Source organism: Carcharhinus amblyrhynchos, chromosome 16 (genome assembly GCF_965287045.1).
Source record: "Carcharhinus amblyrhynchos chromosome 16, sCarAmb.v2.hapA, whole genome shotgun sequence".
In the NCBI taxonomy this organism is placed as follows: domain Eukaryota; kingdom Metazoa; phylum Chordata; class Chondrichthyes; order Carcharhiniformes; family Carcharhinidae; genus Carcharhinus; species Carcharhinus amblyrhynchos.
In genome coordinates, this window is record NC_137339.1 from 25,206,067 (window position 1) to 25,231,845 (window position 25,779).

Here is a 25,779-nt window from a genome sequence, read left to right on the forward strand (position 1 = left end):
CTGAATGTTCAGCTGATCTGTCACGGCACCAAGTGCATCCTGTAGGTGTGTGCTCGATTCCCCGTGACTACGCATGATTCTTACATCCTGAGAGGCTGCAGGGTTGGTTCCTCAGGAACAAGGGCTACCCACTGAGGACATGGCTGATGGCACCTCTGCCACAGAATTCAGCAGAGACAAGATGCAATGAGGCTCATGCTTCACACCATAGGGATGCTGAAGTTAAGGTTCTGGTGTCTGGATTTCTCTGCAACACAATCCACAGAGAATGTCATTCATTGTCATCGCCTGCTGCACCCTGCACAATCTGGTGCTGCAACAGGGTGAAGAACTGACTGAGGAAGAGATGGAGGAGCGTCAGACCTCCCCCGATGAGGGGGAGATGAGGCTGAGGAGGTCTTCGATGGTGAGGATGGTGGTCATGAGGCAACAGCAACATGCAGACAATGCTAGCTCAGGATGCATTCATTGCCAGTAAATTCATGGAAGATGATGAGGACATCCAGTTATGACACCCTGCAATCTTCACATGGTATCTATGAGCATTGCACTCCCATCTGACTGCTGGCAGAGCACATATCCTCTGTGATAGGGCTCCTGTCATGGAGACATAGTGGGTGTACATAATCCAGGAGGGTGGTGACAACTTGCAGTGGGGACAGTTCATAGATCCTCACAGAGCTTCTGTCAATGTCTGTCTCCTGTCTGTCTGATAGCAGCTGGCTTGCTCTCAATGACCAGGGTCATACCAAGGCAATGCAATGGAGAAAGCTTAATTTCTCCTGATCTTATGCATCCTTCGTGAGTTGAACCCTTGAAGACCACAGTGTCCCTGGAGGCAGAAACTAATGGGATGGGTGGCCAAACTCATCTGAAAGGTGCAGAGAGCGGACAGGGAGAAAGACTGAACTGTGTGATGCCAACCCAATACATTCTGGCAGACATTATAATTCCCACTGAGATACAGACATTACTGATGTGTTCAGTCACGGTGAAGCAGTGCCATCAATGTGCTGGGAAGATTGGATGGAGCACAGGGAGGAAGCGCTGGACTGAGAACCCTGCCCTTTTCTTGTGCAGGAATTAAGTTTTTACTTCAGACTGACAAGAACGCAGCTCATCATAACGAGGAGCCATAGAAAGGGTGAGATTAGTGGGAGTTTATTTACAGAAGTGAACATTGGCCAGGATTTTACCATCCTGCTCACTATGGGAATCGGAGCATGCGGGGGTGGGTGGGGTGTGGGTGGAGGGGGGTGGGGTAGTGGTGGACAATGGGAAGGTCCGTTGATCTCGGGTGGGATTTTTTGCTTTCAGGACAAGAGGGGCCATAAAATCCCATTGCAGATTAATAGCCATGCCCATTATGAGCAACAACATCATCTCAGCATCTTTACCCTGCTGCTAGGCCTTGGTACATCCTCAACATCCACAGCAGAGAGGAGGCAGCCTGCTGACTCTGCCGTCTTTGATGTAGCTTCCTCTGGAGAGCTGATATCTTGAATCCCTCGGTAAGGAAGTTGGTCACAATCGTGGCCTGCACTTGGTGAGTGACCCCAGCTACAGGGAGATTTGCTTAGAGCCTCTGAGCAGAACAGGAGAGTTTCAATTCAAACATCTGAGAAGACCACTACACAACCCACCAGCCCCACAGTAAGAACATTTATCCTACATGTGCGCACTTTAACCTTTTTATGTGTGTTTGTTGGTAAAATGACAAGTCAAAATGAGAACGCTTTTTGATCACTTTGAGTGCTTTATTTCTGTGGTTACTACTTATTGGCTAGAGGAGGAAATGTTTGTGACATTGCTGGAAACACTAGCACCAGCGATCAGCGACAACTGGGTGACACAGTGGCACAATGTTTAGTACTGCTGCTGCTGCTCAGCGCCAAGGACCCAGGTTCAATTCTGGCCTCGGATCACTGTCTGTGAGGAGGTTGCACATTCTCCGATGTCTGCATGGGTTTCCTCCGGGTGCTCCAGTTTCCTCCCACAGTCTAAAGATGTGCAGGTTAGATTGATTAGCCATGGCAAATTACCCCTTAGTGTCAGGGGGATTAGCAGGGTAAAATACGCAAGGTTACATGGATAGGGCCTGGGTGGGATTGTTGGTGGTGCAGTCTTGATGGGCCGAATGGTCTCTTTCTGCACTGTAGAGATTCGATGATTCTGTGATCGCAAAAAGAGAGAAACTGTCATTCGGGTCACTCAGCCACTTCCCCGGGCCAGCAGTAGAGAACAAGCCCAGATAATAACAGGCAAATCATGGCAAAGGGAAAACAATATCCCAACACGCTGTGGATAGGGAGCTTTCATGGAAGGAAAAAGATTGAATAGATTTGCAAATGGAAGAAAACAGGAAACAGCAGCTGGTCCTGTGAAACTATTCTTTTGGAAAACTGACTGAATACAATCAAAACTGAATGAAGAATAGGGTACTCAGTTTATTCTAGCGAAAAGTGACAACAATTTACCTTTTCCGCAAAAGTTATTTGCTGAGGATAAGGTAGATAATTTGAAGAAATATTACAGATACAAGCATTCTAATTTAAACATACAGGCTGTGATTTTCCCAAAAATGACTGACTCATAACAGCGAGAAAACTGAAGTGACGGTGCGGACCGGACCACAGCAGATCGCAATCATTTCACACACAGCTTCTGTTGGGGGCGGGGTGGGTTGGGGGGGGGGGGGCGGGGGTGGGTTGCGGGGGGGTGGGGGGGGTGAAGCTGAAACACATCAGTGAGCCCAGCTGCAAAGTGATTAGAAGCCATTTTGAATGGGCACCCCAATCTCTCACTCCCTGGGCAATCCCCTTTCTCTTCCCCTGGAAATCCTCTGCCTCATTGGCGGCATGTTTCCCCAACCCTTCCCCAACATGGATCGCTGACATTGGATCATTTGGGGCCCTCCAAATGGGTCCCCCTTCATGACCTCCAACATGCCTCCCCACATGACCCATGACGTGTCTCCCTCATGACCCCTGACATGCCCCCCCCCCCCCCCCCCCCCCATGGCCCCTGACATGACTCCCCTTTCATGTCCCCCACCATGCATCCCTTCATGTCCCACCCCTTCATGGTCCCCCCTCATGGCACCCCTTCATGAGTCCCATCATAGCCCTTCACCACCCCCCCCCCCCCCACTCCCCCCGTTATAGCCCTCCTGTCACAGCCTGCCATCATAGTCCCAGCATAGGCTCTACTCCTTTGGCATTGCCATAGTGCCAGGGGGCCATCCATGCCTGATGTGTGCTGCCAGATGGGCAGTGCCCAGTCATGTCCCTGACCACCCGAGGGCTTCAATGGCCTTTGGGCCTCCAGCATGGTGATCATACCTGGTCTCCGCTACTGGAGACTCGCTGGGTTCTCACCACGCCCAAGGGTCGGAAGATCTCAGGAGCTGAACGAAAAGGGTGTCGAACATGCTAAGCATATTGAAATGTTACTTTAAGTATGCTAATTGGCCTTGCGCTCTTTCTGGGCAAGATCTGGTTTGTGCCAAAAGAAAGCAACCGGGATGAATGCAAATCATTTGGTGTTAGGTGAGAAACCTGTTTTTAGGCTAGTACGCTATTTGCCGGCATCAGTGTGACCTGCGCCAGGTGTGGCGAGGCCAGAACATTGACCCCATAATTTCTAGTTGGTCCTTAAAGAAAAGTTGTGGTTGGAAGTTCCTGACTGGAAGCAGCTTTCAATCAGCAGAAAGCAATTCCGGCAGAGTTACTTTTGCCTTTTCAACATGACACTCAGACAAGTTACAAAGGCTCTTGGATTTTGGTATGTTTTCTGATGGAGAGATGATGAAAGGGTTTGTGGTGACAGTCATGGACACTGCACTGAAGAAATACATTCCAAATATCAGAAACTATATTCTGGAGAAAACATTGGAGCGGCTCTTGAGTTCTGAGACAGATTGTTGCTTGTTGTCAATTACAGGATCCAGCTGATGGCATCAAATCTCACCTTAGAGCTAAACTGAAAAAACATTCTTGCATTTTTGCATGCGCTGTGGCCAGTTAACGTTCTGGATCTCATTAGTTAACCTAAGTTCTGAACTAGGAGAAGAGCTGTTGCCAGTTTGGTAAGATGTGGAAAATCTTCACACATGGTTCTAAAATATTGATTGTGGCATATGGTTAGAGTTATATAGCACAGAAGGAAGTCCATCGCATCGCATCTGTGCTAGCCATCAAACACCTACCTTGGTAGAGGGGTTATTGATCCCTCTACAAAGGGGAAAAGTTTTTTCCTATCTACCTACCCTATGTATATCCTTTATAATTTTGCATGATCAGTCAGGTTCCCCCTCAACCTCTCTGCTTGAAGGAGGACAACAACTTTTACAGATACACCATAGAAAGCATTCTGTCTGGTTGTATCCCATCTTGGTGTGGTTCCTGCTCTGTCCAAGACCACAAGAAACTACAAAGGGGTGTAAACGAAGCCCAGTCCATCATTCAACCCAGCCTTCCATCCAATGACATTGTCTTCACTTCCCGCTGCCTCAGGAAAACAGTCAGAATAATCTAGAACCCCCCACACACCGGACATTCCCTCTTCTACCTTTTTCTATCGGGAAAAAAATGCGAAAATCTGAGGATATGTACCAATCGACTCAAAAACAGCTTCTTCCCTGCTGCCAGAAGACTTCTGAATGGACCTCCCTTGCATTAAGTTGATCTTTCTCTACACCCTAGGATGACTGTGACACTACATACTGCACTCTCTTGTTTCCTTCTCTATGAACGGTATGTTTTGTCTGTATGGTATGCAAGAAACAATACTTTTCACTGTATGTTAATACATGTGACAATAATAAATCAAATCAAATCAAAACCCCAGCCTACCCAGCCTTTCTTATAGCTGAAACGCTCCACTCTAGGCAACATCCTGATGAATCTCCTCTCTAGTCATTCACATCCTTTCTATAGTGTGACAATATTTGTCATTGTGAGGTTTGATCTGAGCCTAGTCCATCTGGTCTCAGTCAACACATGACGGTGCATTTGTCCAAACAGGTAGAAACTCTGGCTTCATTACCTTGATGCTAAAATATCTGAGTGAGATCAAAAGCGTATTGCAGTTGCTGGTCTTCTTTCACAGCACAATTCATCACTGAGCATTTGCCCTCAGATTACCAGTGGTGATTTATTGAAAGATAGGAAGGGAACTTGTAAACATTGTCAATTTTATCCACTTCAGTGCACAAAGTTATTGGCAGCTTGCTGAGCTGCTGAAAGAGACATGATGCCTCTTATTGAGAAACTGTGTACTCTGCAAATGTGTGTTAGCCACGTCAGGAACAAAGTACTGGAATGTTTTCTCAAACCGTTATCCCCAATCTTTCTCGATGCCCAAAGGCAAACGAGACAATTTCTTACAAATCAAAAATGAGGTTTAGCAGTTAAATCTGTTCTTTCTCATTGATTTCAATAGTGACCTGAATGAATTCAATGTGAAACCTCAGGGAAAGGGACTTGTGACCTTAAGTGCTTTGTGATAGAATTTCAGACAAAGCTGAAACCAATCATTCCATAAATAGGAGAGAAAGAATTTACGCATTTCCCCGGTTTGCCGCTAGTTGACCGAAAGAGATTGTTCCTTGGGATTTGAAATTTCCTGGAAGAAATTAAAAAGAAATGTGCAGCCTTGAGGGCTCTTCCTGACCTTTCATCAGGTACTCACAGAAACTAGGGGAGCTGTCTTGTATGCTCAGACCTGAAGTGGAAATAGACTTGCCGATTTTGTGAGGTACATGACAGGGGCTAACTGTACTGTGTATTGGGCAGAATACCCCAGTCGCGGGCACAGTGGTCAGCACTGCTGCCTCACAGTGCCAGGAGCCTGGGTTTGATTCCTGGCTTGGGTCACTGTCTGGGCAGAGTTTGCACATTCTCCCGGTATCCGTGTGGCTTTTCTCCAGGTACTCCAGTTTCCTCCCACACTCCAAAGATGTGCAGGTTACGTGAATTGGCCATGCTAAAGTCTCCCTCAGTGTACTCAAATAGGCGCCGGAGTGTGGCAGCTAGGGGATTTTCACAGTAACTTCATTGCAATGTTAATGTAAATTTACTCGTTACAAGTAGGCTTACATTAACACTGCGATGAAGTTACCGTGAAAATCCCCGAGTCGCCACACTCCGGCACCTGTTTGGGTACACCGAGGGAGAATTTAGCATGGGCAATGCACCTAACCTGCGCATTTTTCGGATAGTGGGAGAAAACCGGAGCACCCAGAGGAAACCCATGCAGGCACGGGAAAAAGGTGCAGACTTCGCACAGACAGTGATCCAAGCTGAGAATTGAACTTGGGTCCCTGGTGCTGTGAGGCAGCAGTGCTAACCACTGTGCCACCCCATCTGACTTTTTAAAAGTTTTTAAAGACTTTTGTTTTGAGGGTGCATTTGGTTATTCAGTAAGGGAGCATGGTGTTCTTAAACATAATTATTTTTTAGGTTACAAAAGGTTTGCAGTTTCTCCAATAAACATTTTGCTTCCTTTCCTTCTCCAATTCTTGATGGTCTCATTGGTCTTTGTAAAACTGTTTAATTCCTTAATGTTAAAATTTAATTTATTAGTCACAAGTAGATTTACATTCACACTGCAATGAAGTTACTGTGAAAATCATTCTGTTTCATGCATTTATAACATAAACTCTTTGGTCCGTCTTTGGCTGACATTAAGGCAACTTGGGAGCAGGACTTCGGGATTCTTCCCGCTTAGAAAGGATAGCAGGACTAGATGGCACAGCCTCAAGATAAGGGGCGGTGCAGTTTAGATCGGAGTTGAGGAGGAACTTCTTCACTCAAAGGGTGGTGAATCTCTGGAATTCTCTGCCCGTTGAAGTGGTGGAGGCTACCTCACTAAATATATTTAAGTCACGGGTAGATAGGTTTTTGACAGACAAGGGAATTAAGGGTTATGGGGAGAAAGCGGAAAAGTGGAACTGATCCACTTCAGATCAGCCATGATCTTATTGAATGGCGGAGCAGGCTCGAAGGGCTAGATGGCCTACTCCTGCTCCTATTTCTTATGTTCTTATGTTTCTTAGGACTTAAATAGTGAACTTTCTGGCAGTCTATGGCAGTCGATTTTTTCAGAATGAATTCTTCATCACTGTATATTGGACATGGCCTGCTTCTGTTTAATGTTCTTCATTGACTCTGTCTCTCTAGAGCTAGATTAGCCAGGATGTACTCTGGACTGGCTCCTGTCTGTGTGAGTTGTCATTTGGATCCTGCAACACTGGTTCATATATTTTAGTTATGTCCAAGGCTGTCTATTTTCTGGTACTCTGTGTTCTCAACTTTATCATCCATGTGTGAAAAACCTGTTGATATTAACCCGATTATTGGTATTTTGGGGGTAATCCCAGACAACATAGGTAGATCATTGCCAGTCAAACGCTTTGGTCGGCGTCTCATTGCTTGCACATTGACTTATTCAATTGGAAATCTGTGGCTCCACGCTCTTACTTGCAGTGGGTCAAGGAAATGATGATTTTTCTTAAACTAGGAAAGATTAAATGTATCTTACGCAGATCAATGAAAAAAATTGACTCAGCCTGACAAACCTTGTATTTGTTATTTTGACAGCCTTTCATTTCCTCCACGAGTTGAAGAATTGTCTATTCCTCTTCCTTTGTTTTTCTTTTGCTTCTCTCTTCACCTCCTTTTCTTTAAACTTTCTCTCTGCCTGCATTTTACCGCGTATCTTTTGTACAACCAATCACTTAATTTGTGGGGTGGGGGGGGAGGTGCGGGGGGCGGGGGGGCGGGGGGGGGGCGCAGGGAACAGAAACTGCAGAATAAAGTTCTGGAGCCCTAGCAGTTGGAAAGTCTTTGAACTAGGTATAGACTAAAAATCACAAGCCGGTCTTTGAAGAGGGAAATTAGGGAGCACGTCCATGTGCGAAGGGTGGTAGAAATCTGGAACTCTCTAGAATGGAAGTTGATGCTAGATCAATTATTAATTTTAAACCTGAGTTTGATCCATTTTTGTTCATCAAAGCAATTAAGACATGTGAGAAAAAGCAGGATTTAGGTCAGGGATGAGTGATGATCTCGTTTAACAGGATTGAGAGGCCTAGGGCGGGATTTTGCGGCCGTGCCCACCCAAGACCAGAAAAGCCTGCCCATGGTCAATGGACCATTGCATGGTCCGGCCACCCACCCCTACAATTCCTGTAGGGGCGGCACGGTAGCACAGTGGTTAGCACTGCTGCTTCACAGCTCCAGGGACCTGGGTTCAATTCCTAGCTTAGGTCACTGTCTGTGTGTGGAGTTTGCACATTCTCCTTGTGTCTGCATGGGTTTCCTCTGAGTGCTCCAATTTCCTCCCACTGTCCAAAGATGAGCGGGTTGCTTTGATTGGCCATGCTAAAAAAAATTGCTCCTTAAGAGTCCTGAGATGCATAGGTTAGAGGAATTAGCAGGTAAGTATGTAGGGTATGACCGCAGGGCGTGGATGGGTTTGTAGTTCGTGCAGACTCGATGGGCCGAATGGCCTCCTTCTGCATTGTAAGGTTTCTATGATTCTATGACAGGAAAGTTCCACCATATTCTTGTTACTGTATTCCAACAAGCTGCACTGATGGGGGTGGCCTGGTGGCACAGTGGTTAGCACTGCTGCTTCATAGTGCCAGGGACCCATGTTTGATTCCTGGCTTGGGTCACTGTCTGTGTGGAGTTTGTATGTTCTCCCCATATCTGTGTGAGTTTCCTCCAGGTGCTCTGGTTTTCTCCCATTGAAAGACGCGCTGGTTAGGTGCATTGACCGAATAGGTGCTGGACTGTGGTGACTAGGGGAATTTCACGTTGCAATCTTAATGTAAGCCTAACTTGTGACTAATAAATAAATAAAATTTATAAATAACATGCTGGGCGGGATTTTACAGCCTCACTTGAGCGAAACCGGAAAACCCTGCCCGAGTTTGATGAATATGTCTGTTGTCCGCTCTGATTCTGTAATGTAAAATTTTTTCTGCTGTGTCTGGAAATCTCAGTCCAGAATTCTAAACATTCACACTGAATTGTTGAGTAAATACATACCGGTGAAGTTCATTTATCAGTATTGTGTGGATGTATGTAAGGCGTGTTTACTAAAATTAATGTGTGACTAAAACTGTGTTCCTGCAATTAGTCAGTGATTTCCATTGGACAACACTAAACCTAGTGAGCCTTTAATAGCATTTGAAATGTTAACCTGAACAGTGGTCCCCTGTGGCTCTCTGGCACACCATAGTGGTAATATCACTGACTAGCAATCCAGGGGCCTAGGCTAAAGCTCTGGGGCCATGGGTTCAATCCCTGCCATGGCAGCTGGTGGAATTTAAATTCAGTTAAGAAAATCTGGAATTAAAATCAGTTGTTTGTAATAGTGGCCATGACACAATCACAGGTTGTTGTAAAAATCCATTTGTTCACTTGACAGAAGGAAATCTGCTGTCCTTAACCTGTTCTGGTTTATGCGTGACTCCAGACCCACAGCAATGTGGTTGAGTATTAACTGACCTCTGAAATGGCCTAGCAAGGCAATTAAGGATGGGCAACAAATGCTGGCCCTGCCAGTAATGCCACATCCTGTGGCAGAAATTTAAGAAAAAATGGTGGTTTATTAACTTTTCTCACTAAAGTTACTTAAAATGTCTTGTGAAAAAAAATCATAACTTTTTTTTCTAAGGTACTAATATCTACAACCATACAATTCCTGTCCAAGTTCTAAACCGTGTTTACTTTTTAAACTCATAACACTGGTTGCTTCTCCCTGGAATTCAGACCGGTCATTTCTGATGTAGTTCTGTGTCTTCACTCTGTAATAACTCTCAACACAATCTGCAAGGCAATGGGCAATCAGACCAATTGGATGAAAGTCAAAATATTGGCATGCCTTTTTGGCTTCTTTCTGATACTAACCATTATCGACATGAAGTCCCCTGGCCATTCTCCTGATAATTAAATATCTACACAGCTTTATAAACAATGATGGTAAGTTGCTTTGAAACAAGTCTATAGGTATTTCATCTATCCCAACCACTTTTCCAGTTTTTAACTCATTTAATTCTGCTCCTATCTCACTCTCCAACATACCTGTCCGGTGAAATTGATGTCGACATTACTCTCTTCCAGCTCAATCAGTTCATGCTTTTCATTTTTTGTGTATAGTTCTTCAATATGCCCCTTCCCTCTTTGTCTTATTTCATCGGGGCTTGTTGACAAAATACCTTCCTCATTCTCTACTGCAGTTGTTTTCAGTCCTTTATGCAGAGTGCCATTTATCGCCTTTGCTTTTGCATCCATATGGTCTGACCTTTCCTAGTCGACCCAATTCTTCAGCCATACATATTTATTCACTGCATATTTAACCATTTTTCTCCTGCTGGCTTCATTTCTCTTCTTAATTCATCATTCATGGGTCTGTGTTTCAGCTTGCCTTCTTCAGTGTTGATATCCTTCCATTTTCTCCCTTTTTTCCACCTTTTACAATGTTGCCGTTGTAACTCATGGTTTCATAGAATCCCAACAGTGCAAAAGCAGGCCATTCAGCCCACCGAGTCTGCAGTGACTATCCAAGAGCGTCCCACCCCATCGTGATAATCCAACGTGTTTACGCTGCTAAGCCCCTAACCTTAGGACACTAAGGGGCAATTTACCAATCCACCTAACCTGGACATTTTTGGATTGTGGGAGAAAACTGGAACATCCAGAGGAAATCCAAGCAGACACAAGGAGAATGTACAAACTCCACACAAACAAGGCTGGAATTGAACCCAAGTCCGTGGCACTGTGAGGCTTCAGTGCTAACTACTGTGCCATCGTGCCAAGGGTTTCTTGGCCCTTTTCGCTCTTAAAAACCCTAGTTTCCCTTCTGCCTTGGCAGGTTTTTCAATTTGTTTCCATTTCTCAATCATGTTTCCAGCTTTTGCTTTGATTACTTTATTTCCAAATTCTTCATTTACTCATTTCAGCCTCTTTGTGTTTCATTGTTTTCTGTGCATTCTACCTTGGCTGGAACACTCTTTCCATTTTAACAAGATGATGATTATGCATCGGCTCCCAGCCGATGTTCTAGTTCTTAACACTATCTTAATACATAACACTGTTCTTGCATCTTTGTCTCACCATCCTTTAGTCTAGTAAAATCTTCTTGTATCACCAAACATTTCCTCTGTATATCACCTTTTTGTGTGTTTCAGGGTGTATATTGGCATTATTAGGATTCATAATTGAACGCAGTTTCGATGTTGGACAGGAATTGTATGTTTTTGTAGATTTGGAGAAAGCATTCAGTCAGGTTGACTGGATGAAGCTTTTGACAGTGCTGCAAGACTTTTGAGCAGACTGAAGAGAGAGACAAATCTGTACATGGGGTAAACAGCAACTGAGAATAGCTAACAGGAAATCAGAAGCACGAGTAATTGGAAAAGCATTTCCACAACAGTGTTGTTTATCAGACCTCTTCGGTGTCTATGTAGAAGCAATGATCAAAGAAGTATTTGAAGACAGAAGCTGGTGTTAAGATCGTGGGCCGCGAATTATAACATCAGTTAGATTTGCAGATGATAAAGCACTTGTTACAAGCACAGAAGAAGGATTACAACAACGAATAGAGAGACTAGTAACAGCAGGTATGAACTTTGGAATGAAAGCGAACATTGACAAAACCAATGTAATGCGCATCTCAAAATCACCAATAAATATTCATAGAGGGAAGAGAACTGGAACAGTTGCAAGAATTCAAGTATTAAGAAAGCTGGGAGATGCAAATAAGACATAAGAACAAGGTTAGCAATGGGAAATTCTATGTTCAGAAATGGTCATTAACTGGTAAGTGGAGTAGATGACTCATGAAGTGACTTGTAAAGAGCTTGATGTTGTTTTGGATGGGTGTAAGGCGTAGACCTCACAGGAAGAGGAGTGCAACTTGCTAAAGATCTTTGAAGTGGATTGAGGGAAAATGGGAAGAATGTGCTGGACACAAAAGTAACAAATGATCAGATGCTGTAGAAATGAATGAACAGAAATGTGTTGATGTAATTTGGAAAAGACATGGGTAGGACAGATTTTAAGAGAAAATAGACTGAAAGATTTTGAAGTTTACAGTTTACTCATTAGTGTCACAAGTAGGCTTGCATTAACACAACAGTAAGGTTACTGTGAAAATCCCCCAGTTGCCATACTTCGACACCTGTTTGGCTACACTGAGGGAGAATTTAGCATTGCCAATCCATCTAATCAGCATGTAATTTGGGCTATGGAAGGAAACTGGAGCACCGAGAGGAAACCCATGCAGACACAGGGAGCATGTGCAGACCCCTCACACACAGTGACCCAAGCCAGGAATCAAAACTGGGTCCCTTTGCGCTCTGAGGCAGCAGTGTTAACCATTTGTAAAGGAAACTATGGGAGAAAGATTTCAAGGAAAAAGTGGAAGAGGAAGGAAGAGAACGTCAATATTGGATGGCTTGAAAATTGAAGGATGTTATGACAACTGAAAAGAATGGCACGTATGAAGTTAGTGTACCTTAAAAAAAATCTTTTTAAAATTATGTTCCCTGCAGCTCTCCCAGCCTCAGCTTATGTCATTGTTGCTGAGTTGACTGGAAAAGTCCTTTCATTGTTTCTTCAGTGTTTTAAATGGAGTTTGTTTATCTTTGCTTTGGAATTTTTTATGACCCTGCATTGTTAGGAGGAAGGTCATGCGTTTTGGACAGTTTCTTTTCCTACCTAGTGAACTCAAGGTTTCATTTCTTGTTTTGGCTGACAGCAGTTTTTAGTTTTAGAAGGGACATCAAGCTGGAAAGCAACGTCTCTCTCTCTCTCTCCCTCTCTCTGCCCCCCTGGTTTCTGTAAATTCTGCTGTTTGGCTGAAAGCAAGGCTTCTTGCCGACCTGAAGCAGGACATCTACTGTTGGTGGCTTGATGAGAGTCTCTCTCTGGTGTTCTGGGAAGCTCTCCTGACTTCAAACTGTGTCCAGAGGACTACTTCTCCAACCAAAGGACTCACTTCTAGTATCATGTGAGCATTAGTCTTTGCTGTGTTAGACCTGTGGAAAGGGTTTTGTCTATCGGAAGTTTTTGTTTGATTGGAACATTTTAGATATATTTTATTAAGGATTATACATTATCATTTTATTTATACTTTATTTATGTTTGTAATTGCTGTTATTGCTAATTTTCTTTCTATACAATTTAACTATGTTCTTAAATAAACTTTGTTTGATAAAAGCTCCTTAATGGTTTATTTATGAGGTGAAACATATCATACTTATCCTAGCCAAATTCAAAGATGCAAAACTTATGATCCAAGTGGGCTTCAGAAAATACTTTGGAGTTTCTGACCTGAATTAAAACACATGGGATAGGGAAATATGGAACGTTTTTAGTTTATTTATTAGTGGCACAAGTAGGCTTACATTAACACTGCAATGACATTACTGTGAAAAGCCCCTAAAGGGAAAAGATCCCACAAAGCAAGGCCCTGCCTCTGTACAGAGCGCACATAATGATGATGTATTCAAAACAGAATTTTAAAAATACTTCAAAAAATATTCAATCAACAGCCACAAGATTAAATTTATCCAGTGAATTGTTTTTGTTTTTTAACACCTCCATTAAAGTTTTTAATTGATGACATTAGCCCTTCCCAAAAACTTGACAAGTTCCCATAATTTCAGAAAATCATAGAATCCCACAGAAGACATTTGGCCCATCGAGTCTACACCGACAACAATCCCACCCAGGTCCTACCCCCGTAATCCCACATATTTATCCTGATAATCCCCTTGACACTAAGGGGCTATTGAGCATGGCCAATCAACCTAACCTGCACATCTTTGGACTGTGGGAGGAAACCGGAACACCTAGCGAAAACCCATGCAGGCGAGGGGAGAACGTGCAATCTCCTCACAGACAGTGACCCAAACTGGAATTGAGGAGGAACTTCTTCACTCAAAGGGTGGAGAATCTCTGGAATTCTCTGCCCGTTGAAGTGGTGGAGGCTGCCTCGCTAAATATTTTTAAGACGCGGGTTGATGGGTTTTTGATAAGCGAGGGGATTAAGGGTTATGGGGAGAGGGCGGGAATGTGGAACTGAGCCACGACAGATCAGCCATGATCTTATTGAATGGCGGGGCAGGCTCGAAGGGCTAGATGGCCTATTCCTGCTCCTATTTCTTATGTTCTTATGTTCTTATGTCCCTGGCGCAGTGAGGCAGCAGTGCTAACCGCTGTGTCACCATGCTGCAATTAGATTGAGTAATTGACTCATTCTATATTACACCACATGGATAACCACAGCTAGTTCACCAAACTCTTTTAGTGACTGCATCTGTGTTTGTTTTAAAAAAGAAAACCTTGTAAATATTCAAAGAACCAAGATCACTTTACAATCGTAGGAAGAAGAATTGCACAGTAGGAATTTGTTGGTGAGATTCACACAGCGTTGCTCAAGGATTGATATTTAAAGGTTTTGGTGTGTAATGTATCTCTCATGGCAACATTATGCTCAGTATGTCAGAGAATATGATCTCTCTGTTACCTGTCTATTGTCCTCATGTTCACAGTTTTCTGCCTTTAATTATCTGCCTCTCCCTCTCTATTTTCTCTTTTTGTCTCTCCCTTCTTTTTTTGTTTCTCTGTTCTCCTCTGCTTTGCTCTTTCTCTTTTGCTTCCTTGACGTAGTGTGATAAAGAAAGATGTGCTAATCACACTTTGACCTTCCCACTATCCTTTTCCCTTCCCACCAGCCACTCACTTCCATCCCTACCTTTGTTCTTTGACTTTGAACCAGCTGAATCATGCCTGCTCTTCCTCTCACTGGCTTCAATGAACATATGGGTGGTCTGAGAGAAGACCTCCTAATTTATGATATTTTTTGAGAATTAATTCTAAAATATTAGCACCTATGTGAAATGCAGTGAGGATTAAGCACTTGATACGAACAAAGAACAAAGAGCAGTTCGGCCTAGGCACAGGCCCTTCTGCTCTCCAAGCTTGTGCCAATCATAAAATCATAGAACTACAGTGCAGAAAAAGGCCTTTCAAGTTTGCACTGACCACAATCCCAACCCCCACATATTTTACCCGCTAATCTCTGTAACCTACACATCTCAGGACACTAACGGGCAACTTTAACATGGCCAATCAACCTAAACCACACATCTTTGGACTGTGGGAAGAAACCAGAGCAAACCCACACAGACACAAGGAGAATGTGCAAACTCCACACAGACAATGACCCAGGCCGGGAATTAAACCCAGGTCCCTGGAGCTGTGAAGTAGTAGTGCTAACCACTGTGCTACCGTGCCACCTAGACTAAAACTGTATGCACTTATGGAGTCCATATCCTTCAATTCCCATCTATTCATCTAGTTACCCCTTAAATGTCGCTATCGTACCTGTTCCCATCATTTCCCTGGGCAAATTGAAGTAGCATTGAAAGTTCTTACCCAAGAGTAACCTTGTCCTTTAACCCTGACTGTGACGTAAGCTCATTTTCGTTGGCCGATGGTAAAGTAACTCCATCATGCTTTTTTTTGCTTCTCATAACAAGCTCAAACAGAATGAAAATGCAGACTTTGCATAGTGCCTAGAGTGAAAAAGCTGCTTAAGAGGGTGGAACGACAACTTAAGCTGAAGACGTTTTGGAAGCAAAGGAGGCAAAATTTGATCGCCCTCCAAAAACAGGCATGGGACTGACAAAGAGTGATTATCCTGACTCGAAGTTTCTGAAACAGACCACATGCCAACTTCATGTCGCCTGTTCCCTTAAATGATTGCCAGCACTCAGTGCTCTGTTGAGTGGGTGCATGCCTGAGCAGTGGGTGCAAAGTCGTGACAGACTAACACCACTTAAAGCTAGCTGCACTCATTAAAGAGGCTTGTCCAGCTATTCGCGTGAGGGGTTGAGTTCTATTTTTCCCTTACTCAAGAGACTGATGAGTAAAGTTCAGCAAGATAAATTACAGCACAACATCAGACTACAGAATCAATGTCAAAGGAATAAATTAATAATTTAAAATACAATTAGTGATAAAAATGACCATTGAAAGGTGCCAAGCTGCAGAGTTAACCAATAAAAACCTTTCTTTGCCTTTTTACTGACAGGCAGAGCTGGAGCAACATCTTGGCCCAAAGTTCTGGTTATCAGGGAAGGGGTGGGGTAGGTTTCTGGGGAGGGAGGGAATGAGGAGGCGGGCAGCGTATGTATTTGTCTTGCGCACTCACGTTCTCAGGGTTCTCACTCACATCCGGTCACTGATCCAGACTCACTCACTCATTCACTTCACTCACATTGACTCACTCATACGCTCATATTGACTCACTCATACACTTATGCAGATGAACTCATCCACTCATGAATGCATCTCAAATGCAAAGTCCCACAAACTACACCATCATCTTCACACACTGTTCAATGCATCACATCTCCATCATTCACCTACCAACAAGTTTCACTAACGTGACACCTAACATTCATAGCCTTACCTCACCCTCATACAATTGGAGAATGTTAGAGTGTTTGAGAAGGAATCAGAGAGGGATTCATTGGGAGTTGTGGTGGTCAGTTGTATAGTTATCCAGGAGTGAGATAAGTTTCTTTTCCCTGCCCAACATTTCCTGGGTAACTATCCATGTAAGTAAATTGGAACCCTCCAAAATCTCTACTCAGGGAAGATGTTTTTGGAGGGTTCTGGATTAAGGGGAAATTACACATCAGAAGTTGAAACATTTCAGGCACTTTGTGCAGAATTGTTGAGTTGGGACTTCAGAGGGGTCTCCATGGTACCTCCGGGTCTGACCGTCCAGAGACCAGAAGATCTGCACCATTGTGACTGAATAAATCATTACATAAAACTTTGCTGCCAGGTTCTGTTTTTTTTTCTATTCTATACCAATCACATGAAAAGGATGAGGGAAACAATTAATGTTGATCTTTACTTGACAATAAGACTATGTGCAGTTAGAGCTAACTGATCTATTATGCATATGCGTGGGAACATAGAAGATAGAAGCAGGAGAAGGCCATTTGGCCCTTCGAGCCTACTCTGCCATTCATTACGGTTATGGCTGATTATCCAATTTTGATTGCTACTGCTGCTTATGGACTGAATACAAGCCATGAGACTAATACATTACTTCCTGTTGACACAGTCGTGATTTACATCAGTTTAAGATAAAGGCAATTGTACTTAAAGGTACATGTATCTCAAATCACAAGTGTTAGAGTACTCCAGATGCTCTAACATTTGAAAGTATTCTTTCTGGTTGTATCACAGATTGGAATGGCTCCTGCTCTGCTCAAGACCACAAGAAACTACACAAGTTGTGAACGTAGCCCAATCCATCATGCAAACCAGTGTCCCATCCATTGACACTATCTACACTTCCCGTTGCCTCAGAAAAGCAGCCAGCATAATTAAGGACCCAATGCACCTCGAACATTCTCTCACCCACCTTCTTCCTTCGGAAAAAAGATACAGAAGTCTGAGGTCATGTATCTACCGACTCAAGAACAGCTTCTTCCTGCTGTCATCAGCCTTTTGGGTGGACTTACCTCACATTAAGTTGATCTTTCTGTACACTCTAGCTATGACTATAACACTACATTCTGCGCTCTCTTGTTTCCTTCTTTATGAACGATATGTTTTGTCTGTGTAGCGTACAAGAAACAATACTTTTCACTTATGTTAGTACATGTGACAATAATAAATCAAATCAAATCAAAATCAGGTCAGAAATGGCAGTTCTGGCAATAAATGGCTGTTCCGTGCTGAATGATAACATGACTGACTTACTCTGCATACATTTGGCACATACTCCCTCTGCCCATGCTAACATCCATATTGGAACAGTGTCTGGCAGAGCCTGCACCCAGATGGGTGTACTTTTTTGACTCACAACAGCACCAAAGTAATGCAACCAAACTTTGCTGCCAAGATGTCCTGCTTCTGGGACTTTTAATAGTTCTGGGCAGGATGCAGGAAACAGCAAAGGTCCAGCATAGAACATAGAACATTGCAACACAGGAACAGCCCTTCGGTCCACAATGTTGTGCCGAACATGAGGCCAAGTTGAACTCATCCCTATTGCCTGCCCTTGGTCCATATCCTTCTATTCCTTGCATAGATGAAACTTTAAAGACGTCTTTGTTTTTCTTGCTGCCTAGCTCCTGCTGCTAAAGAAACCTTAACCTTTTTTTGATATGGGAGGCAGAATTGAGACGATGGCTGAAGTTTTGTGACCTCGTACTCATGGGAAGTATGACCCAGTCCCTCCCGGTCCTAATGGATGGGTAAGTGGAGGAAGATGCTTGAGGCCAATTCTAAGGGTAGACATTTAACAGAAAACCTTCTCGCCTAACTTACCTTCATCACTTGCCCTGGTGGTAAGTGGGCAGTTAAACTAAGGAAAGGCCTTCCTCAGTTGCTGAATGTTATTCCTCATTTTCAGCTTTTGTCACCACGTAACAAAAAGGCCTTGAATTTCTTCAAAATGACTTGGGCCACCTTTGCATCTTTAAAAAAAGATGTATCAGTTAAGACCCCTGCAGGGAGATACATACAAGTACCCTGAGTCTGGCTATTTGGACTCCCATTGGTGCAGATATTGGTGAAAAACTGGAATGAACAGCTGATGTATTATTTCAAGAAGGTAGTTTGTACTTTTTGCTGAACTTTGCATGAACAGAATCATTGTTTTCCATCCAGATGTGACTTCAGAAGGATTGTATAGAGAAATCCAGATGTCATTGATCTTCCTCATTAACTCAATGAATGTATTCCTTAACTTGAAAGTTTATCTACGTGATGAAGTTTTCCAGATGTTTTCTGTAGTCCACAGAGGGGTAGAATTATACAAAGCATCCTTTATTTTCTTGAGTATAATCAAGGATTTTAAAGCTTTGTAGACCATAATTTATGATTGATGCTGTTCCCTTATGAAAACTTAGTCTGCCCGTATCAAATTCCTCTCTGCATCATTTTTATGCAGGTGTTGGTGTACAGGAACTTGTTACTAACGTCTTAAACATTTGTGTGGGAACAGCACTGAAAACAGCTTTGTGCTCCTTTGAGGTTCTGGAGAAAATCAAACATTTAAATTGGTTGCTTGAAATTTCTTTCTGTGGGGAGAGGCATGGGGGGACCTAAGCCTGGTGACGGTTGGGAGAGAGTTGGATGGCAGGCAGGGGGAGGGATGGGTGTTGCGTGCAGAAATATGTGTTAACATTTCCAAGATCTGAAACCCGACCCCAACCTGACTGGAATATGCGTACTTTCAATTTTAACAGAAATGGGGCAGGCGGCAAACTGCTCTCAAGGGGCAGTTTACTCGTCTGAAAATGTTAATGAGGTGTCACGCATCAGATTCCAGCAGCCGTTTCAGTCCAATCGCTGCGGGCTGAGTTTCTCAGGGCTTGAAATAACCTGCAGCTTAACGGGATGAGGAAGACCAGGTATAGCAGTTCAACTGCCTTTCAACATTGCTGTGGACCAAGAAGTGGAGGAGTACTTCGTCCTCCCAGTTTAACCCTTCTTCACTCCCTATTAATTGCACTCACTGTTATATATTGTTGGATCTGTAAATAGCTGGGAACTACTTGGCGAGGAACTAATGTGTAATGTGTAAATGTTCCAGGGGGACACATTTCACAGCTCACTGGAGATTCATGTGATGAAGAACAGAACCAGTTCAATCTGGACCTTCTATTGTTACAAGGCAGCATGACGATATTAAACAGGAAGCATTTGTCTTCTAAAGTTCAATTATTAACAACATATGGAAAGCAAAAGGCAACAAGAATTTATATCACGCCCTCGTGTTGGTTTCCCCCAGCAATCACAGGACCCCTGACACAGATTCTCCCCCAAACCACGATCTCCCCCTTCACAGCCCTTATGACCTCCATCCCACCCCACAACCATGCCACTGCCCTTGATCTCCCTCTGCAGGATCACACTGCTCTCAGCTCTGTGACCATTCAGTGAAGGTAGTCTGTCTGTCTCTCATTCAAGCTGGCCAGCTCCTGGTCAGGAAAGGGAGGGGAAACAGAGTTCGAAGTCCTGTGGTTACCCATGTTTTCAAATCTTCGGCCTACTTCATCCTGCCGATGCACTGTCCTGATAGACAACAGGGCCCGGTTGCCGGTTATTTTAGAGAATGCACAAAACACAACTAAATTAACTACTTTAAAGCCAAAGTTTTCTCCAAGCTGGCAATGCAGCAATCGGAAATGTGCCGGGAAGGGGGTCAAATAGGTTACAGAGAAGCAACTTTCTCTTTAAGAGGTAGATGCAGGGTGCATGACAATCTTAAAGGGTCTATGCAGTGCAACAAATGGACTGCACAAGAAGAAAGGAAAAAATGTTGGTTAGAATCTGTGTTGAAGTGGAAGACAGGGAACTCTCAGAACAACATCACCAACCATGATCAAGGCTTATCCAGACTGGGATATTGGCTCTTTTCTTTCTCCACAGTTGCTGTCAGACTTGCTGAGATTTTCCAGCGTTTTCTGTTTTTGTCTCAGAATAACATGTTTACCCTGCATTCATTATTATCACCATCAGTCATTTTAGGATTAAAATATTTGATGGCTTGTCACAGACAAGCATCTAATGTGTGTTTACCACAATATCGCAATACTTTAATTACTCTTCATAAGTTTAAATAACTTTAATTCGAAGTAATCATTTTAATTATCAGGGGCTGGGTTTGTGGCCTCGCTCGCCCCAAAACTCCTGCCCAAGCTCAATGGAACTTTACATTGTCTGCGCCTTGCCTGCTCTGATTCCCATGGCAGGCAGGGTGGTAAAATTTGGCTTAGACGTTTTGAACGGCCAGTCTTGTTGGGAGCGTTGTGTAGCCTTGTAGATAATTAGGAATGAATGAATTTGAGTTACAGCCCAGGATGCAGGTTTCTTCGGAGTTTTGTCCTCATGATGTCACGGGGTAAACATATAGTTTCATAAGGTGCTATAACTGGGGTTCTGTAATGTTCTAATTATGTTCGGTGTTGTGAGTTTTTAACAAAAAGTAAAGAATGTGGTTTACACACGCAGATTGAAACTAACACACAACATTTTTGATTGAAAGAGATATTTTCTGCACTGCATAGAGTACAAACTGAAAATAAAACATTGCAAACACCCTAATGACAACACCATCAAGTCATGAGATCAGCTCTTAAAGCAACCTGCAACACTTTGAAATATATAATGGATTCAGTCCTGGATTGTGGCTTATATTCCCCTAAAGCTGCCAGATGTATTCATTTCACACCTTCCACCTTATCAAGTGGGCTGATGGGGCAGCTATGTAAAAAACAAATTAAAGAAAAAATTGCTGGTTAATTGTGCCAGCATCACCTTTCCCTACTTCACCTGGACCAGCCCAATGGGTACTGGCATCTAGCTAAGCGGAAGCACTAGAGAATGATTAGCAGGTGTTGCAGGCCATGTTATGTGTAGACAAAATGTTCCTCATGACTAAATTCATTGCCTCCAGTATATCAAGATGTAGTTGTTACTTAAAATGACACTGTGGCAAAATACCTTCAATATTACTTTTTCACACCGTTGAAACTATTGGCATAATACAGAGTTCTAATGAGCTAACTGTCTGTAAGATTCAAAATGATGGTTGATGGTATTAGCACGGTGATGTTCCTTCATCAATGGTTTTAATTCAGGAATTAAACTGCTTATTTAAAATGAGTTAACAGTTTCACAAAAATTGAAGGCAAAGGAATATTATACGTCTTTATTATTTGTAGTATCAACAATGGTACTTTCGGATTCAAAGATTAATTCAGCAATATCTCACTGCAAGCAGAGAGCCATGCTTGAAGGGAACAGGAACCAGGGAATTGTTATGATAGAATTCCAGTAGTGCAGAAAGAGGCCTCTTGGCCCATCGAGTCTGCACCAACCACAATCCCACCAAGGAACTATCCCTGTAACCCCACATATTCTCTCTGACACTAAGAGGCAATTTAGCGTGGCCAATGCACCTAATCAGCGAACTGTGGGAGGAAATCAGAGCACCCGGAAGAAACCCATGCAAACACGGGGGCAATGTGCAAACTCCACACAGACAGTGACCCAAGCTGGGAATTGAACCTAGGTTCTTGATGCTGTGAGGCAATAGTGCTAACCACTATGCCACAGTGCCACCCAGGAGGTAACCTAGTCAGTGGTTTATGCTTCCTTCAAGCATGAATCTCCTTTAGCAGTGCAGGTCGGGTGACACATTCCGGTTTCAAGAAGAGCACAGCCGGAATATTCTGCCCTATAATTCGTAAAATGCTCAGCCATCAAGTGAACTGCAGTGCTTCAGTAAATACAAAGTAAGTTTTGCACAAGTGTCACAGATAGGTTCTTTAAAAAGTGTTTAAGCAATATATTACATCAGTGTCAGTTTAATGCAGTGCCCAACTGTTAAAGTTGATTGAAAATAACAAGAGATCATTACGAACAAAGGTTCTGTAAGCACTGAAGCGTTTAAATGAAGGGGCTCAGGGTGAAAATTTAGGAACATGCTGTGACTAAAGCATTAATTTGGATTAAGTATCAAGCACCAGCATTCGCCTACTGTTCAAATGAACATATCTGTGGACGTACAAATAAATTAAACCTGGAGTAGGGCAGCCAAGTGAGACTAGTCTTCGAGACGAGTGCATCCTGAGAGAATATAAATTGGCTAATTTCTAATTCTAGGTTCGTAAGTTGAGAGCTTTGTCCACCAGGAGAACATATTAGAAATTCCAGCTCAAAGTGCCCTATGTGGTTAACAAAGCATGGGCTGCGCGCATCTGAGTTTTGTCTGAATTTACCAATGGGTGAGAGCTGTCATCAGCAGTGTAAACTCATTGGCCAGAATTATATGGATTTCTCCCACCCCGGCCCAAACTCACACCATCTTCACCCCACTCAGAGTCATAGAGTCATTGAGGTTTGCAGCACGGAAACAGGCTCTTCAGCCCAACTTGTTCATGCTGCCCTTTTCTTTTAAACCCCTGAGCTAATCCCAATTACCCACATTTGGTCCATATCCCTCTATACACATCTTATACATGTAACTATCTAAATGCTTTTTAAATTTGTACCTGCCTCTACTATTACTTCTGGCAGTTTGTTCCAGACACTCACCACCTCCTGTGTGAAAAAATTGCCCCTCTGGACACTTTTGTATCTCTTCCCTCCCTCCTTAAACCTATGCCTCCTAGTTTTAGACTTCCCTACCTTTGGGAAACGATATTATCTAGCTGATTATCTAGCTGATCTGTGCCCCTTATTCTTATATAGACCTCTATAAGATCATCCCTCAGCCTTCTATGCTCCAGAGAAAAAAACTCCCAGTCTATCCAGCCTTTCCTTATAACTTAAACCATCAAGTCACGGTAGCATCCTAGTAAATTTTTTCTGCACTCTTTCTAGTTTACTAATATCCTTTCTATAATAGGACGAACAGAACTGTACACAGTACTCCAGATGTGGCCTTACCAATGTCTTTTACAGCTTCAACAAGATGTCCCAACTCCTCTATTCAATGTTCTGACTGATGAAACCAACTATGAATGTCTTCTTTACCACTCTGTCCACCTGTGGCTCCATTTTCAAGGAGCTATGAACATGTACCCCTAGACCTTTGTTCTGTAACTCTCCCCAGTGCCCTACAATTAACTGTGTAAGTCCTGCCCCGGTTCAAACTACCAAAATGCATCACTTTGCATTCAACTAAATTAAATTCCCTCTGCCATTCGTCAGTCCACTGACCCAATTGATCAAGATCCCGCTGCAATCCGAGATAACTTTCTTCACTATCCACTTGTCAGCACTCTTGGTGTCATCTGCAAACTTACTAACCATGCCTCCTATATTCTGATCCAAATCATTAATATAAATGACAAATAACAGTGGACCCAGCACCGATCCCTGAGGCACTACCCCTGGTCACCGGTCTCCAGTTTGAAAAACAACCCTCTACAACCACCCTCTGTCTCCTGTCATCAAGCCAATTTTTTATCTGTTTAGATACCTCACCCTGGATCCCGTGCGATTTAACCTTATGCAACAACCTACCATGTGGTACCTATTTCTGATAGATTAGAAGACAGGGCACATAAAGCCCAGCAGGGGGCCTGCTCATCACCTACTCACCCTTCAAACACTTACAGTGGGGGGGGTTCTGCCATGGCAATTGTAGCGATTGGGGAGGGGGTTGGAGAGGGCACAGACCATGAAAAGGTCCATTGATTTTGGGAGCAATTTTCCAGTTTTGAGGTGAGTGCAGGCAGTAAATCCTGCCCAGATTCCGATTCATCACCAAATGCTTCCTTAAGCTCTGAGTGCAGGACCAGCAGTAAAAAGTCTGACAACACCAGGTTTTAGTCCAACCGATTTATTTGGTAGTAAACTCACAAGCTTTCGAGGTTTCCCTCTTCGTCAGGTGAATGGAGAGTTCTGGCCTCGGACAGAGCATATAAAGCACAGAAAGTTTAGAGATTACTGATTAGAATGTGAATCTTTACACCTAACCTGCTGTTCAAGTCCTAAAGTGGCTGACAATGTGTGTGGAAGGAGCACTGATCACAGGTTAAAGAGATGTGTATTGTCTCCAGACAGCACAGTGAGTGAGGTTTTGCAAACACAGGCAAGTTACAGATAGTGCGACATGAACCCAAGATCTCTGTTGAGTGGCCAGTGCTCACAGTGTGAGCTGTTGGCCTCTGGTTGGCCAGCAGATCTCTGAGGCGGGATGTTCTGTCCCTGAGGGGCAGAAATCCCATCTCCAGCCCATTAACTGGCTGTGGGGCAACTGTTCTTTCACGTGCCTGACTCTCCCCCAATCTTTTAGGCAGTAGATGCAGGGGAGAGCAGGGACCATGGCACCTTGTATAATTCAACCCATAGAATCACACCCAGAGAGCGTGAGATGTTCTGATTTTGTTTGCATTTATTCATTCCCTCGTAAAAGTATTGTCAATGGTAAATGGACAATCCTGGGTCATTGTGTACTGGGAATGAGCTTGTTTTTTGCCTTTTGAAATTAGACGCATTGCTCAAATAGAGATTGCAGGGTTTATTGGTTTTATTTATGTTGTAGTTTAAAAGGGTAACACAAAGGCTGCCCATCTATAGTTTTCACTTCGGTCTTCAAACCCAGACTAATTCTGAAATAGGGATTAAATGTGGCTGGAAACAATCTGTGTCATTGAATATTAGCAGGCCAATCAGACTAATTGATGTAAAAATGTGTAAAATTGCAGTCAGCAAGTCTTTGCAGCAGAATTCAAACTCTTAAAATTGTCCCTCGGCTGGGTGCTTAACAACGGTCAATATGCTGCACAGTAATGTGAGTAAAGCACTTTGGCACATGTTCTTCAAGAAATGTGATACAATACAATCCGAATTGAATTTCTTATCTTTATGTAAACAATGGTCGCTGTGGTTTGACTCAGTTCTTTTCTCTCTTTTCCTTTCAAGCTTGCTGCGTTGGAGAGACAGATCTTTGACTTCCTGGGATATCAGTGGGCCCCAATTCTAGCAAACTTCTTGCACATCATTGTTGTCATACTTGGTCTTTTTGGTACAATTCAGTACAGACCTCGATATATTGTGGTGGTAAGTAAGCATTTTGCTAATTTCTGTCAATCATGTTCACTCCAACCAACCATCATTACATAATTAAGTAGCCTCCCACTGGGTAATAACAGTGCAATGTTTCAGTACATCAAATTTCTCATCTGCTGCCTTAATTTGAAATTCCTCTGTG

General features: G+C 43.3%; 1 protein-coding gene across 2 annotated transcripts in view; it reads left to right on the top strand.

Moving 5' to 3' along the window:
* The window catches only part of LOC145353904 (sodium/potassium-transporting ATPase subunit beta-1-interacting protein 3-like), a 188,868-nt gene that overhangs the window by 45,406 nt on the left and 117,683 nt on the right, over nucleotides 1–25,779 (top strand). For both annotated transcript variants that reach the window (XM_080204874.1, XM_080204875.1), the window contains exon 2: nucleotides 25,491–25,628. In XM_080204874.1, the coding sequence (XP_080061000.1) occupies nucleotides 25,491–25,628 (138 nt within the window). The remainder of the gene's footprint in view (nucleotides 1–25,490; nucleotides 25,629–25,779) is intronic.